This window comes from Boeremia exigua, assembly GCF_020726555.1.
Source record: "Boeremia exigua strain MPI-SDFR-AT-0100 chromosome Unknown C7974scaffold_11, whole genome shotgun sequence".
Classification (NCBI taxonomy): domain Eukaryota; kingdom Fungi; phylum Ascomycota; class Dothideomycetes; order Pleosporales; family Didymellaceae; genus Boeremia; species Boeremia exigua.
The window spans coordinates 1,126,083-1,142,224 of NW_025763528.1; the positions used below are offsets into that span (position 1 = coordinate 1,126,083).

General features: G+C 50.7%; 5 protein-coding genes across 5 annotated transcripts; 3 read left to right on the forward strand and 2 right to left on the reverse strand.

Moving 5' to 3' along the window:
* Positions 1 to 76: 76 nt before the first annotated feature.
* On the reverse strand, positions 77 to 1,888 carry C7974DRAFT_49855 (phosphatidic acid phosphatase type 2/haloperoxidase). Its single transcript, XM_046146741.1, has 3 exons — positions 1,466 to 1,888; positions 1,179 to 1,412; positions 77 to 1,129 (listed from the first exon to the last, which is right to left on the reverse strand). The coding sequence occupies exons 1-3, from the start codon at positions 1,719 to 1,721 to the stop codon at positions 369 to 371; spliced, it is 1,251 nt and encodes a 416-aa protein (XP_045993484.1). The 5' UTR covers positions 1,722 to 1,888; the 3' UTR covers positions 77 to 368.
* Positions 1,889 to 3,852: 1,964 nt separating this feature from the next.
* Positions 3,853 to 6,646, forward strand: C7974DRAFT_50020 (uncharacterized protein). Its single transcript, XM_046146742.1, has 5 exons — positions 3,853 to 3,919; positions 3,999 to 4,481; positions 4,582 to 4,968; positions 5,028 to 5,346; positions 5,393 to 6,646. Exons 2-5 carry the CDS (start codon positions 4,225 to 4,227, stop codon positions 6,260 to 6,262), a joined length of 1,833 nt encoding a protein of 610 aa, XP_045993485.1. The 5' UTR covers positions 3,853 to 3,919; positions 3,999 to 4,224; the 3' UTR covers positions 6,263 to 6,646.
* Positions 6,647 to 7,472: 826 nt separating this feature from the next.
* Positions 7,473 to 10,140, forward strand: C7974DRAFT_50095 (uncharacterized protein). The gene is made up of 2 exons (XM_046146744.1): positions 7,473 to 8,862; positions 8,915 to 10,140. The coding sequence occupies exons 1-2, from the start codon at positions 7,786 to 7,788 to the stop codon at positions 9,875 to 9,877; spliced, it is 2,040 nt and encodes a 679-aa protein (XP_045993486.1). The 5' UTR covers positions 7,473 to 7,785; the 3' UTR covers positions 9,878 to 10,140.
* A 1,123-nt stretch (positions 10,141 to 11,263) lies between these two features.
* Positions 11,264 to 13,957, forward strand: C7974DRAFT_402248 (uncharacterized protein). Its single transcript, XM_046142676.1, has 2 exons — positions 11,264 to 11,577; positions 11,627 to 13,957. Exons 1-2 carry the CDS (start codon positions 11,499 to 11,501, stop codon positions 13,708 to 13,710), a joined length of 2,163 nt encoding a protein of 720 aa, XP_045993487.1. The 5' UTR covers positions 11,264 to 11,498; the 3' UTR covers positions 13,711 to 13,957.
* A 909-nt stretch (positions 13,958 to 14,866) lies between these two features.
* C7974DRAFT_402252 (uncharacterized protein) lies at positions 14,867 to 16,122 on the reverse strand. Its single transcript, XM_046142677.1, has 2 exons — positions 15,694 to 16,122; positions 14,867 to 15,630 (listed from the first exon to the last, which is right to left on the reverse strand). The coding sequence occupies exons 1-2, from the start codon at positions 15,761 to 15,763 to the stop codon at positions 15,212 to 15,214; spliced, it is 489 nt and encodes a 162-aa protein (XP_045993488.1). The 5' UTR covers positions 15,764 to 16,122; the 3' UTR covers positions 14,867 to 15,211.
* Positions 16,123 to 16,142: the final 20 nt, after the last annotated feature.

Sequence of the window (16,142 nt, forward strand, 5' to 3'; positions counted from 1 at the left end):
TGTACCTAAGATGTGTACGGTTGTTCACTATATACTACCAGTGTTGTAGAAGTACTGCGACGCTAATAGCTCATTGCGATAGGTCAGACGCTCGGGATGTGGATGAAGATCAGTGTTTCTCTAGTTGCGAACGACGTGTATGCGAACAAGATGGGTTTGAGGCCCGTCAGTTTTGGAACCAACTCGTTTCGATATAAAGTTATACAAAATTAAATAACTATAGTGGTATCTTGCATGATCATGTGAAAAGACATCAATGTCCAGCTGGAAGCCATTGAGCATATATATTGCCAAAGCAGAAGCGTTAACACGCGCACATGGTCAATTACCCTAGCCGGTAAATCCATGTACGGTCATAAAAACACCACTTAGACCATCTGCTCACCACGAACACCGTGGTCGTGGCTGAACCTGCTACCTCCAACAGGCTTCCTCTGCATATGGTGTCCTGCAGCAGTACCTGCGCCCGTGCCCATTGGGCCTTCAGCCTGCGGCGCCATAGTTCCCCTCGGGCCATCGGTGGCATCAAATGGCGCGCCAGCCCAGGCGCTACTGTCATGCGAGCCCCAGCCTGCCTTGCGAGTCCACACCGCGTCGTGGAAGCCGTCGAATGAGCTGGGTCCGGCACCGTACACGAACGGAGCGTGGCGCAGTACGGGAATATGGTTAAAGCGGAAGTCCCACACCGAGGCGTATGTCATGCGGTAGCTGCTGAATGCCATGGTAGTGCCGATGACTGCGCCGGCAAGGATGTCGTACCAATTATGGAACTCGTCAATGCTCAGGGCGCCACCGATCAGGCAGGCGCCCAGCAGAGGTGCATATATGGCAGCGAGCTTCCACATAGCGGGGTGGTAGTTGGCAAAAACCTTGAGCTTAGCGTTGAGATAGAGGTACAGGAAGACGAAGCCAGCAAAGGCAGCGGTGGTATGGCCTGAAGGCATGGACTCGAGCGCGTCGTTGATTTCTTTCTTGTCACCCGTGCAGATACTGCGGTCAAACATAATGGAGCGGAACCCATTGGCAACGTTGGTTCCGGTGGGTCCAGCAGATTCGAAGGTCTCGGTGTCGTAGGCGAGGTTATCTGGGATGACGGGCTTGCAGACAGCAAGGAAGTGGGGACGGAAACCTGAATGAGGTTAAGTACTGCTTCACACGAATGAGGTGAAGATCCTTACCTCCGATTAGCCACTTAATGAATACCTGAAAAACGGCAGCGACGATCAATGAGTACAGTAAACCGATTGTTGCGTTGTTGACGTCCCAGAACGAGCGCACTCTGATCTGGCAGATGAGGAAGACAGCGAAGGGAATGAAGAAGGCCATGAGAGCAGCTGCCCAGATGGGAATGATTTCGTTGCGAAGAGGGTACGCAAATTCGGGGTAGACAATTTCGCCGTCACGAAAGGTGACTATACCAATGTTAGTGATTGTGCCACGAGATGCCAACGATACAGGTACTTACCGGGAAAGCTGCGGCTCGGGGCCGGATCAGCAAAGTAGACTCCTAGTCCAATAGCACCTAGTATAGCCATGGTGAGGATGTCAAGAGCAGTCGCCTTGATCCATGCACCAAAGGTAGGGCGCGAATTCCAAGCTCGTGTACCACCATGCTCGTTCCTACCGCCGAATATCCCGGCCTTCTCCTTGCGGTGATGAGTACCGGTAGCAGTGGTGGTATCAGCGGCGGGAACCGTGTCCCTTTTGCTGAAGAGGCCCATTGTTGGCTGAGTGCGGAGAGTTGGTGACGTTTGAGGTGAAGCAAGCAAACAGCTAGGTACCGCGCTCCTTTATTGACACCAAAGGGTGAAGTGGCTGGGGAGAGGTTATGCACGAATTCAACTCACCACTATATACCTCCAGGAAACGCGTGCGATCTCCTTATCGTCATTGCACCGTAACGACATCATTTCTTGCCCTTTGCTTGCATTCACGCAAAGACCCTCCAATCAAACACAGCATGGGAAGCTGCAAACCGGTCTCTATCCCTGCTCCCGGAAGAACGGCCAGTCAGAGCGCGTCGCACCGCGTTGCAGCGTGCTGAAAGAGGAAGTGATGGCGCGAAAGCCACATCACAACGTCGTTTCGTTCTGCTTTAGGACAGAGCGAGAAAGTTGGCACGGGTTGGCAAAGCTTGGTTGCCGTGCGCCAGGAGCTTATTTGAGCTTGTGGGACGGTGTGTGGCTGAACACATTCTCTTATGATGAAATTAAGAGTCTAGAACGTGAGCCAGTGCTGCCGACTGCCGTGCTCAAAGTTGCGAGCGCTTTGGGGAAGAAGGTACGTTTTTGACGTCATGGTCACCTAGCAGTTGCACCTGACCAATTGAACTGTATGTCGTCACTCACCAATGGAATGAGATATGGATCCCTCCCAGACACCCGTTTTCTTAAAATTATGTTGACAAGCAGACTCCTCTGAGCCCATATGGGTCTGCCACTGAGGCTCCGTTGTTCTGGCAGCATGACCGGCGGTGATGCCAGTACTGCAGCGATGCATGTTAGCACTGGCTGCTTCAGCATCTTCAAACCATACTCATTCATCCCCGAGTTGAATCGATCAGGATCAGTTCCAACATTGATCTAGTCTTGCGCTCTGAAATTTGATGATAGCGTCGCGCAATATTGACACCGCTATTCACAGCTTCACGTATATAACATCTTCTAGAACGGAGAGAGCCTCGTATTAAGCTCTGGCCTCCTAACGCAGTGGTCGATCTTTCCTAATTTGATGATAGAATATTGCGTGCAACAATTCAATGTACACAAGTCAATAAAAAATTCTTCAACATGGATCTTCGCTCTCGAGATTGACGACACGGTGGATGCTTAGGTAATTGTTGCTAAAGGTGGCGGAAAAGGTTCCGCAACTCCGATGGCAACTAACTTCTACGTACCACCTACCGTAGCTCTCACCCTCGATATCAAAATATGCTACATTCCGTCCGGACGACCGGCGTCGTTTGCTGAAACTGTCGGCATTATAAGAGCTGTGCGTGCCGATGAATGCAGCGTTCATGAGGGTCTCGTCAGCATTTTGCTCAAACTCCCCCCACAATGTCCGGCTGATTGTCCGCGACATTGTGCAGTCTCGGGCTCTTGATAGTCGACACCAGTGCCTCTTCTGTCGTGACTGGAATTTTCATGCACATTAGCACGACACGCTATTCATGATCAAATTCGGTGCTACTGATTGTCGACAAGCTTCAAAAATATTACAAAGGAAAGCCGGCGGCAACGCACGTGAGGTGTGAGGTGCAGGGTGGAGATGAACGCCAATTGTAGTGGCATTCGGCAGGGCAGCGTATCATGTAAGCCTCCAGTACACCATGTGCTTTGCTAAAGCAGCTTTAATTTGGGACCATGGAGAGAGTTTGCGGGGTCAGAGGTATTGTCCTTCAGATACCATGGATGATTATTCGGCTATAGCCCTTGCGACCGTGCCCAGACCGACATTCTTCGCATACACCGCATGCAAGACTTTGGTGGCTTTCCAAAGCTGATCGTTCTTCGGGCCTTCCCTGTTGTGCATGCATGACGGTAATTACTGGCAAATCACAGACTTGTACAATGTCAGCTCAGCTCAGCTCTTGGCTGTGCTACATGTACTGTACATCGTTGAGTAGCTCGATCTGCAACTAAGCAAAGATGTCCGGTCCAAATAGCACAAGCCCATCCGCCTAAAAGATGAAGATTGCGAAATCGGTCATCACAGACGTTCCGCAAAAGTCAGACTTTCGCGGAGCACTACCCAGGTACTTGAGACTGATTCCGTTGCATGCTTACGCAGCTGAGGCTTACACTTTCTAAGCACTTAGCCGTGCTTGCATGCTGCCAACCCAGTGAAAGTACATAAGAAAGGCACGGCTCACGTAAAGCCCAATCAGCATATCCAGCACGCGAGATGCTATCCACTGAAGGTTGCTGCTCCCACTGCTTACCAGCTATCGATTGGATAATCTTCTTGTGCGCTTCTGCCACTTGCTTACGGTCACGCAGATGTACTGCCCTATGCAAGTTGGGACATCCAGAAGCTTGTGGGCCTGCATTAGTGTGCTATTCAGCTTTGCCTCGCGTACAAGACTCGCTACGATGGTCGCGCCCCAAATGTCTTGAATGTACAGCCTGCTTATGGTAAACGCCTCTGTCAGCTGTGGAGCGACCCACGCTTTTGGTCTCCCAGGACTCAGATTTTACTAAGATCGATTTCTGTACACCTTAATCCATGGAGCACAGAGAGAACTACTACAATATCATGAACGGTTCTAATCGTACCCCTTCTCAAGGGGAGTGGAGTCCTCCACCACCGCAATTCGAAGAACAAGACCACATCTACACATCCCAAGGCTCGCCACACGCTAACTCTCCTCCGTCACCATATCCGTCAATGCCACACTCTCCTCCACCACCGCTCTCTCCACCTTTGCATGTCTATCAGCAACCCTCACCGCAGGAGTATCAGCAAGGGTATGTCAATAGCCCGTAAGAACTCTGCTATGACCGCTTTCTACCTATAGCCGTAGTGCATGAGATTGGAGTCGTTTTTTGCGTGAGAAAATGTGACTGACTGGCGTAGCTTTAGTGTATCGACAGAGAAGGAGACGCCGTATGCCACGCACCTAGCTATCGGCAGTCCCACACCAGACTACTCTGCACCACAAGTTGTGCCGAGTCAACAAGAATATCCGTTCAGAGGTCACCCCTTTTCACCGTCCTCCCATGGAGGCAGCACGCTCGGTTCACCTCAGCCAACAAGACCGTACGCTTTCAAAGAGCATGTCGATCCACAAGATGAACATGTCCCAAGGTCGGGTTCTGTCCCGCCACCAGTCCCACCGAAAGATAAAAGGAAGTGTGGATTGAGAAAACGCACTTTTTGGATGATGACGTGTTGCATTATCTTTTGGCTTGTGGCTCTTGCAGTGGGCCTTGGTGCAGGGTTGGGCATCGGGCTATCCAAAAAGAACGAGTAAGTTACACATCTATCTCGGCTAACATGGACTTGAAGATTTACTTATATCTGTACAGGAGCAATGAGATAAAAATGGACCCGTTCTGCCGCGATCACCCCAAGCTCTGCATTGGTGGCTCCCTCAACGCCGAGTATTTTTCGGACAAGGGAGCTTTCAACGGATCTGGCATTGCTCTTGCTGGAGAATCCTGGAATCCAACAACCGGGACCCTTTTCACCGTTTACTTTCAACATCACACGGGCGACATCAGATACATGAAATATACCAGCGGCCAGAAATGGCTAGGTGGTGGCATCACAGAGACAGTTGCAAGTAATGCCAAGAACGCCACACCGATCTCGGCTGTATCGTATGCTGCCAATTCAACGCAATTTGTAAGTCCATTTAAGTAAGCTCTGATATTGGCTCTGATTATACCAGTTCCATGTGTTTTACGTCGGAGACGACAACATGGTCAAGCAGGTTACCCAAACCAATGAGTCAACAGCCACTCAGCTGTGGACGGATGGACCCCTTAGCAAACAGAATCTGCAGGTCTATGCGGATGCTCCCACCACCGGGCTCCAAGCGTGTTGGAAAGGTAACTTTTACGGCGATGCTGATTACAAAAAGTTTCCCACGGTCAGCGGGGATGTCAACAACATAACTTTTGATAACAGACTAGGCATGAACATCTGGTATGCACTAGATGATAGTGTATTTAACCAGTACGCCTGGTTTGCCGGCAGTCCGGAGTGGAAATTCATCCAGAAGTGGCAGGGGTTCAACACACAAGCTGGTGTTGGATGCTATAGCTGGGGAACTGGCACGACTCAATACGCAATGATGGTTAATAAAGGCGACGATGTCGAATTCTACTGGAAAGACACTGATACTAACACGAGCACCATTATTCAGGACGAAGACCATCCTTACAACGTGTTTGTAAATGCCTCTCAAGCAACTATTCCAGACGTCTGGCCTTCGACATCGTTGGGCTTCACCGAGTTTTTCTATGCTCAGTCGGCCGATAGAAGCATACGAGGCTACTCTATAGACTTCAACGCTGAGAACACGTCCTATCCTATGCACGAAAACTTCACAGTACAAACACCCGCCGCCCCCCTGTATGCACTTGGGGGCACACACATGAGCGTTTCTTCTGCCGAGGAGAAGGACGACAACGGAGATGTACTGTATGACAGCTTATATGTCTTTTTCCAAGAGAATGGCAATGATATCACGGCGGCAACAAGGAGAATAAAGGGTGGCGAGTGGACGATTGCACCACTCAAGATCCCAGATGCATAGACTCGACACAGCGTTGTGACTACAGACAGCAGAATCGCTTGGTCGCTTGTAGGAAAGCTTGTCGGAGAACATTCGAAGAATCCACGAACATGTTGTATTTGCTACATTTCTGTCAGATATTCTGCGTTTATCGATTCGTATACAATTGCTTGGGGAAAGGGCGTTACGGGGTTTAACTTTTCCCGATGGCTGGGATGATGCACAATTGTACATACTCTTTGACAAAGAGTCTGATCCTATTTAGCGACTGTAATACGGGTGCACACTGCTTCATGCTGTTCATCATTGCAATTTACTAGCCCCAACACAAAGTATTGGCCTTGTTAAGACATGCTTTGCTCATGCGCTGCAGAGCTGTGTGCACATTTGGTACATCATGGACTACTTTGTTCGTTACACGCGCATCTCCCAGCGATCTAAGCACATCTTGCAGCCACACACGCATGCCGCCATCTGGCTTGCTGCATTCACCAAGCCAACATCATGTGTAATTTCCTCGCTCGCTCGCCACTGTCCAAAAACACGTCCCAGAAAATCACCGTAATTTTGCTTATTTCCGAGAGTGTGTGGCCAGCCGCTGCCCTGAGTTCATCCCGGCCCGTTCCCAGCGTTACGTCACGCATCAATAATTGGCGGTGTCGCAAGGTAGTACATGAAGAGGTGCAGTGGAGAAACTGCGGGATGAGATTGATAACATCGACAGTCGCCTACACCTGAACGACTTTACTGTGTACAGCAAGCTCATCTTGTCCAGGTCGGCGTTGGCGTTAGAGATCGATGAGGGACCCTTGGCGGCGCATCGCGAAATTGCAGATGGGGCTGAAACTGGGCACGAGCGCTCGACACTGACCGCTCACATCTCCAACATCCCACAATTCACCGCATAGATACCTTGAGTCGTAAGCACAGGGATCATACTGGACGAGTGTGTACGACAGGTGTACTATGTAGTACCTCAATCAGGACCGCGACTTTGCGAGCCTTTTGCGTGGATTGCAGGTCGCGTGGCCCGCGTTTCAGCTCATCTCTGCTCAGGAACCGTGAACCGTGAACCGCCAACCGCCGCTGTGACAGCGGTCACCCCCGTTATCTCCCATGGGCGCCACGACGCCGTTGTCGCACGCGGCAGATGCAGCCAACACGGTGTCCCGCCCATGCCGATCATCCATACCCTGGTCTCTATCCTTGTCGTTCCTCGGGCCTTTGACGTCTGAATCCTGCGCAATTTGTTCCTAACAGACCCAATCGCGTCTGGAAGTCTTGATGACCGCTGGCATGAGCAAAATTGTGGAGAGGACGTTCGTTTCCCGGGGCTAGGCGTCCTGATGCCGGCGCAATTCTGCCCATCGCTGCCTCCTCTTTGATTTTGCTCCGACCCACGATCTCGTCTCTTACCGTACAACTGTTTGCTCTGCGGAGCTGTCCACTCCTTTGGCCGCACATCCTTTTCCTTGCTCCCCCGTCGTTGTCTCATCGTCCCCAATTTCCTATCTGATACCCACTAGCAATCCACTTGAAACGCGATGCCGAGCTTGCTCATGAGATCCAAGTCACTCCGGCTTCTGAAGGGAGGTCGGAGGGGCATTCAGCAAGAGGACGACCAAATCCAGAACTCTATTCCACAACCGATCGCTTTTCCGACAGACTTTGACAGGTTCAAGTCAGCTACACCAGCGCCTAGGGCTGAAAGAACACTTGAAGCACCCGAGATGGTGGCCCGGCCAAATACGTCAGGTGGACCGGGAGAACGCGCGATACAATTTCACAAGAAAACACTTCCCGCGCCGTCTGTCTATTCGGAAGACAGGTTCCTGGCTTTCTCCTCCCCCACAAACTCGAGCGCTGTATTGCATGCTGTAGAGAGCCCCGTGGACGTTATTGGGATTGCGCTCGGCAGCCCTACCGTTGGCTCGCATTGGACGTCCACACCTCAGGCTACCACCGAGAATCTCATTGCCAACGCCCAGATGTCGTTACAGGGCCATGCGAATGCGTCGACGACCACTATTACAGGACCTCAGACGCAGCCCAAACCCAAGATTAGCCGATGGAAGTCATTGTTCAGAAAAACAGCACCGCCGCCAAAGGAGAAACCTGCTTTCTACCAACTTGCACAACAGGCAACTCCGGCACGTGCAGATAGTCACCATGATACTTCGCCGAAATCGAAATCAAGGCCCAAGCTGAAGACAGAAGGAGGCGTAACATTACCGGTATCAGTTTACAACCCAGAACTAAGACCCTCTCGCAACAAGTCGCAAGAGAACGTATCAACGCCGGAGACTCAGCATGGAAGGAAACGCTCAGCAACACTCGATGGCGGCCGTTCTGCACCCCGCTACCGTTTTCAGCGATCCGCTACAACCCCGAACCCACCACAAGCCAGTTCGAAAACACCTGACCTAAAATTTCTGGAAGCCCCACCTGTAGTAGGGGCTGGACTATTGGACGTGGACATACCTGACACCAAATTGGACAGATACAGCGTTATGTTCAGTGGTGTATTGGAACCCACGCCAAACAGATCTTCATTGTATCAGCGGCGGCAGGAGAAGGCAGACAATGCAAAAGTCAAGCCGTTGGACAACATTTCGATCAAGGTATGTGATACTTCACGCAAGACCTTGAATCCTCGTATCTGACACAGAGCAGGATGAGATAGAAAGCTTACCAGAGCCTAAAATACAGCAACAAAAGACGTCTCCTACAGCATCGAACCCTCCATCGGCACGGCTATCATTATTTCCTGCGACTGGACGTGCTACACCAACGTTACGCGCGGGTACACCAACCTTACGTGCGGGTACACCCGTATCAAGAGCACCATCGCCGCTAGTCTCGAATCCACCACGCGTGACAACGAAGACCGCATTGATGACATCACCGACACAACAAACATCAAAGGCAACAGAAGAGAGCAAGAGCAAGCCACCATCTACCAGCGTCACCCGCCAGTATGCCGAGCCATCTAATCCGAAACTACCCCAGCCATCACTCACACCTACTTCGATCCGCAGTTTTGACAGCTCTGATAACGAATCTATCACGATCGTTGTAGGTCGCACCACTCCAGCTGAAGCAAAAGCATGGAAGGCCCACGTCGAATCTCAAGAACCCGATTGGGAGATCCTCCCCAAGCCTAGGTCAGCATCGGCATCCGCAAATCGCTCCACGTACATCGAACGCTCTCTCTCTCGCAAGCAACCCCGCGTAACGGCTGCCTCAGCTCTGTCTTCACATCCCTCCAGCACACCTATCGAAGTCTCCTCGCCACTGCAGAACCTGCAAATGCTTCTATCACCACCACTCTCCGCCGAGCCCTTTGAGGAAGATGTAGTTGCAAAGCCCGTCGTTCGACGCACAAATAGCCAGCGTAGGGCGAATGTGATCGGGGTTGGCACACAGACAGCAACGGTGGGGATTGCCAGAAGTGTAAGCGTGAGCAAGGCGACGAGGCCAAGGACATTGATCAGAACGCCGACCGATCTGTCAAAAGGCATGCAGGATCCTGGGAAGAGAATGGGTGACAGACTGGGCGACGGAATGGCCCTTACGCCTACCTTGGTGGAAATCGGAAATCGTAAGAGTCAACGTGTGCAATTAGTGGATGCTTGAGTTGCTATTCTTTCTCCTGCCTCTTTGGCCTCGGCATCCACGTCGATCGTGTGGCCCACGGCTATTTCTTTCCTTTTCAATTCACGCTTCTTGGGCAGGTAGATCCTGCTCCACTTTTAGGGAAGAATTCGCGCGGAGTTGGTCTTTTGAGACCGGTGCATCTTGAGTTTTGGGGCATCGTTCATGCCAGTGGTTATCCAGCGAGGCGCTTCACCTCACGTTTGGAGGACAGGTACAAGCTCTTTTTTAAGCCGGGTTTGATACACTGCAGAGCAGCGGCTAACCAACCGGAACGATCTTATCACCTTCAACAACTCGTTTATGTAGCAAGAAGGTCATGCCGATAGTCACCCAGGAGGAAGATGTCTCGCACAACCGTGCATATTTCTATAGGTCAATGCCAACCGTGACACATATCGATGCTCTTTTTTTACCAAGTTCCCGTCTCGTGACCCGAGTCAAGTACTAGACGCGTGTAGGGGTTTCTTCGGATTACTCACGCTACTAAATTTTGTCTTCTGGATAATGATGATTTTCTGGCCTGATTTCCGGAGGTCTGTTAGCCGAAAGAGACGTTACTTACAGAGGCCTGCTGCTCGTAACGGCGCCCACGCAACAGGCGCAGCCGCAACACAACGCGCAACATCAACGCTAAGCTTCACAATCTCTACTAAGCTTTCTAACACATTCCTGGGCCTGTAGGACGCAGTACAGAGCACGAGCACGAGCCCCTATGTAACTTTGTAACGTCAGCATCACAAAGCTGCGTCCCGGACCCCGCATCGCGCCTCGCCTGCCCTTGCCGCCTTGCAGCGTTCCGATCAGCCCTTAGTTGCAGATATGATTGCACAAACCTGATAAGAACACCGCCACACCTCTGTCCTATTGGCGAAAATGCACCTCCCTACACTCCAAGTGTCCACCGAGGTTCGAGCCGGGCGGCGAAGCTCGAGGCTAACCCAGAGGGCTCACAGAGGACGAGGGGTGAATCGAGGCTGAGTATCTACGGGCTGTTGTCGCTGGGCTGATCGCTCTCGTGCTTGATCCTTGCTGCCTACTTTCGTCCCTTCCTGGTCATTCTTTCCACGACCTTCCCTGCGCGTTCTTTTCTTGCCAGACGCTGTTGTCGGAGGGACTCCATGTACCTCGTTGCGCAATCGGCCTACCCAACGTTGTTCGGTCATCGTGGGCTGTCATATGCACCGCAAGGCAACCGCCAGCCTTGGCTCGTGAGTCCCACTGATACGCTGAGCGTCTTCTACACCCATCGGGTTATTGTCAAAGAAAAGGAACTCTCTGAAGGCCCTGGGAGGAGCTAGTCGACGCTTCCGCCAGCCGACGTGAATACGCCCGAGAAGTTGCGCCCGGGAAGTTGCGCCGACATCTTATACAATGTCAGGCCTAGAGGTATGTTGGTCATTTAACGTTGCCGATGACCGCAATCTCATACAGACGACAAATACTGTGAAGCAGCTAACAGATGTAGGTTGTCGCCGCTGTTGCCGCCGTGGTATCTGCATTCCACGGAGGTTCTGAACTACTCAAGATCATCAAAGAGAAACGTCGCAAATCACGTCAATCACAACAAAAGTTCGAGGAGAAGCAGTTGCAAGAATCCCTGATGTTGGGAGAACAGCAGATAGGTTCTCGATATTCGCAAGACATAAAAGAGATGGGCGACATCATGGTGGTGGGAGACAGTAAGTACCTTGTTCGCAGTTGCTCCAAACTACCGCCTAACCGAAGCAGCACTTGCACGAGATCTCCTTCTACACATTGCTGTCAACATGCAAGCAGAGATTATCAAAGGCCTACAAATGGCTGTTCAGAATCCAACGGTAGTCCTGAATCTCCGGCTGCTTCACGAAGCAACGATTACAAATCGCAAGGACACCTTCGTCACACTTGATGAGCTCAAGCAGAGATTAGTCTTGAGGCGGCCTCTACCCCGTCAACTTCAAGATGTGTCAAAACATCAGTCAACAATCATGACTGTACCATCCACGCGCTCCAACACCTTTGAGCTTAACAACGCTGTACCGCAAGATAATATGACACCAGAATTGAAGCAGCCCAGATCGTCGCTGGCCCGATATTTACAGACGAAACGAAGCAACAGCACCTCTACCAAGTCCAGCACAGGCACACCTACAGAACGGCCAACCATCGATTATTGTCGAGCCTTCGAAGAGATGGTCAAAGCCAGAGGAGAAGATCGCGCGACACTCATGAACGACATTGACGAGATCACCATGCTGTACAAAGGACTTGACGGAGGAGCGAAAGTCTCTCGTCAGCCATGGAATCAGAACGAACATCCTCCAAACTTTGGACAAAGACGTAGCACTCTGGACGTACTCATGGGCGAGCCCCCTTCCCAACAGAAGCATCATACTCAAGGCTGGGATTCCTCATATGCATCCGACCCACAAATACAGCCGCATTTATGGGCAAACCTTGGGGATCAAGATCACTCAATGTTCAACCAGAATGTGTTTAACAGTCTGCCACAACACGCCACATTCGCAAGCCCTAACCCCTACCCACTTTATCAGACGCAATCGTCACACCGGTTTTCCGATTCCTCCAGCTCTAGTACTCCATTCTCGGATGTATCAAGAGATCGACACGACTCAGACTCTTCACGCACTTCGCACGGCTCGAGTGACCCTCGCTTCTCACTGCATTGTTCCCCAATCAGCAAGCCAGGGTTCACTACATCAATACCACCTAATGCATCCGCGCAACGATACAATGATCAATACCATGCTCACATGCCGTATGCAACAACCGAGCAGACTCGTACGAGGTCCATCGCGCCACTAACCTTGCCAGAGAGAAGTCTGTTCCGTACATTTCCGCACGCTGAAGGACTGGCCGACGCACCCATTGCGTCTCATGAGGCAACCAATGAATACCATAGTCAATATTCAGATCCACAGCGTGTTGAAAGAGTACCCAATCCAATTGCGCCTTTTGGATCACCCCCAGACTCACCAGTACCTACCATTGATGACCGAACAGATGTCAATCCTACGCGACCAAGTATGCTTTCCCCTGACGTAGGTGGCACTTCCAGCTCCCACAGTAGTTCTAGCGGACACACTGTAAGATCGGGCGTCCTTTCCGGGCCATGGCTACGAAACGTGTCCGCCCCAGTCATCGGTCGCATTCGACAGCCTTCTGTAGCATCTACCGACAGTAGCGGTTCAGGCTCGTTCGGTGTCATCCCGCGTCCAGTCAGCGTCATTCCCTCGTCCACCGTCCAGTCTCCCAAGCCCGGACAGGAACGAATGATGAATGGTCGACCTTGTAAAGACAATAGCTACTGGGGTTTCTGTAAAGGTGCTTGGGACGTTCGCGAAGAACTCAAAAAAGGTCTCGCACTTCGGAACATGCCTTCGGGCATGTACAACAGCAAAGAAGTCTGGGAGTGCAAGTCGTGCAATTTCCGTGGAAACACTTACAGCATCATTCATCCGAGCAAAAAAGGCAAAAAGGAGACTATTGTAGATCCGAATCTACATACCTCGAAGTGTGGGATCCGCTACCGCTGGATCTTCTTAGCAAAAAGTCACGTGAAAAAGAAGACACCCGAAAGCGCGAATGAAGACTGCAACTATGGTTGTGTTATATGCAGCGTCGAGCTGAAGGTCACCAGCATCTTTGGCAACGTGGACACACTCATGTATCACCTACTCGAGCACGCTAGCGACATGACACAGATAACGATGAAGCAGACCAAGTGCATCGTAGGCAGAACAGCAGGAGTAGATGAAGACTGGGATATCAACATGCCATTATTTGCGGATGTATGTGAGGTCGAAGGTTGAGGAGCCGACTGGGCTGCAGTGCTGGGGGCGGTATAAAGTGTCCCGTTGATGAGCGGCGGAAGCATGTGTGTATTTTTTTTTGAGATACCCTGTGCGTATGAATATCTGATATTTGCATAGCTGGGGCTGTATGATTCCTCGCACTTCAATATAAATCTAGATCCTGTACTGAGACACATCTGACCAGCCACTTTGTTCTTGGGTAGCATCTGTTCATTGCTATCTGGCTACAAATCAAAGTCTAATCACTTCGCTTTGGTAACTGCGCTTCAATGCGACACGGCTCCAACAAGAGCATTGATACTTCACGCCCGATGCTGCATTCTACTTCGGGGCTGGTCAGACGCTTTTGGGTGCAGGAATTTGATTCGTAGTCCGGCGGAGCACTGCCACGCATGCTCCTCTGTCAGAGCTTCCCTGTTGAGGCTCCCAGCGAATCGCTCACCAGCCGATCTACATCCTGAGTACATCCAGAAAATTTTCTAGAACCTTAACGCATGTAGATCATCGATCCAAAAATTTATAGTCTACACATCACAGCAGGAGGGAGAGGGGATACACAAATATATCCGATGGGCTGGGGCTGTGACTCTAAGGTAGACTCTGCCTTGATTGAGATCGGAGAATACTGAAGTGCCGATGATCATCATTTGGTAAAGGTTCGGGTTGGTATGTGGGAGACACGGGTACGTTCTGCTACGCAGAGCGTGGCCCCGATCTCGCATGAGATGATCAAGTAAGACCGTCAAGCATAATATGTACTTACTAGGATCAGTAAGAATACGGGAACGGGTAGTGTGAGTTGTGCATTTTCCTTCCCCTTTATTGCTGGTCAGTCAGGCGCTTATAATATACAAAGAGACTACTAACGCAGGCATTATGATACCTATGTCTGTATACGAATGATTGAGAACGGTAACGCAGTTAAAAGTGGAGCTAAGTGGCACTGCAGTGTTAGTGTTGGAAGAGTTTGTTATTGCTCTAGTGTGTTTACCAATATGCACTTTCTTCGGGTTCATGTACACAGGAACGACATGCATGCTCGTATTATATGCGGTACCGATACACTCACTAGAAGTATTGCTGCTCCAGCTTGATGGTGCATTTATTTCCGGACGCTTTCACACTGCGGTATAATCAACTGTGAACATATGTGGTGCACAGTTGAATTGACGTTGAAATCTTGTACAACCAACAACTTTTACTCGCTCACTGGAGCGTCTATGTAGATGGTCTTGCCCTAATCATATCTCACTGTCCTTCCTTGCAGCTTGCCCTTGACCTAGCGACTTTCGATCTGATAGGCCATCATCGATATTCCTGTGTCAACTGCATTGGGTTCGCCGTAGTTCTAGTGCGTGCTCTGACATCTCCTTGTTCCGCAAAGTCTCTTTGCCTTACTGCCTAACGCCCTTGTCCAGTACCTAGATCATAGACCCTTGACTTGTTTTGACAGCAGCCACACTCGTTGTTTCATCACAGGTTTATAGTACAGACAAACTTACACCACCTTCTGTTGTTCCACCATAGCCCATCCAGGCCTTCCAAATACCCAGCCCAATGTAGCCAGACGATTCACCAACAAAAACACAGTTATAGCAATATTACCCCACATGACCTCGTTCCAGTCTCTCCAGGCCCAAAAAATCTTGTCTTCCATGCCCGCATAGTTAGCAGCAAGATGCCCTACATCCCCGCACGCCGCAAACATCAGGTAGTACTTTGTAACGTTGGCATCTTTCGTGAGCACAGTACATGTCAACGCATAGCCAGCGAGGAGAAGAAAGAGGCTGCCTAGCGTGTATGCAAGAATGATCACAGCTGGTGTGACGAAATCTGCTGAGTCATAGCTAGGGACTTGGGAGGTGACGAAGTTGGAGGGGGATGTAGTTGCTGCGTGGGCTCCAATCACAAGGGATACTATTTCGGTATTAGCACCAAGCTTGGTTATATGTAAGTGATGTAAGCGGGGCTTGAGCTTACTGGGCTCGAGATAGGAAAATAGCAGAGCCGGCCAGAGAGGGAGTGCTGTGGTTCCAAGTGCGCCAGGCATCACGTGTGATATCAAGTTAACTTGATATTGATGTGCCTCGTATGGTTAGAACTCGGGTCTTTTATTCGAGCGCAGTGAAGTCTGGACTGTAAGTGGATTGTTGCTGGGTGATTACTTACGATAGACGAGGTGATGTCATCCCTAAGTGCAAAAAGCTAATATGAGCTAGCAATCCATAAAGCCAGATCTTCCAACAACTGTGAATAGGACTAAACTGGCCCTAAGATAGAGTGTATTAGACGTAAGCCAGCAGGTAGTCTCGAGCAAAACGAGATGGTATTTGAGGAGACATAGACGCCAAGCCCACGTGACACCGCGAGCGCGCGCCTTGCTCAACTTTCGGTGATCACTAGCACCGACCAACTTCGAACACAACACA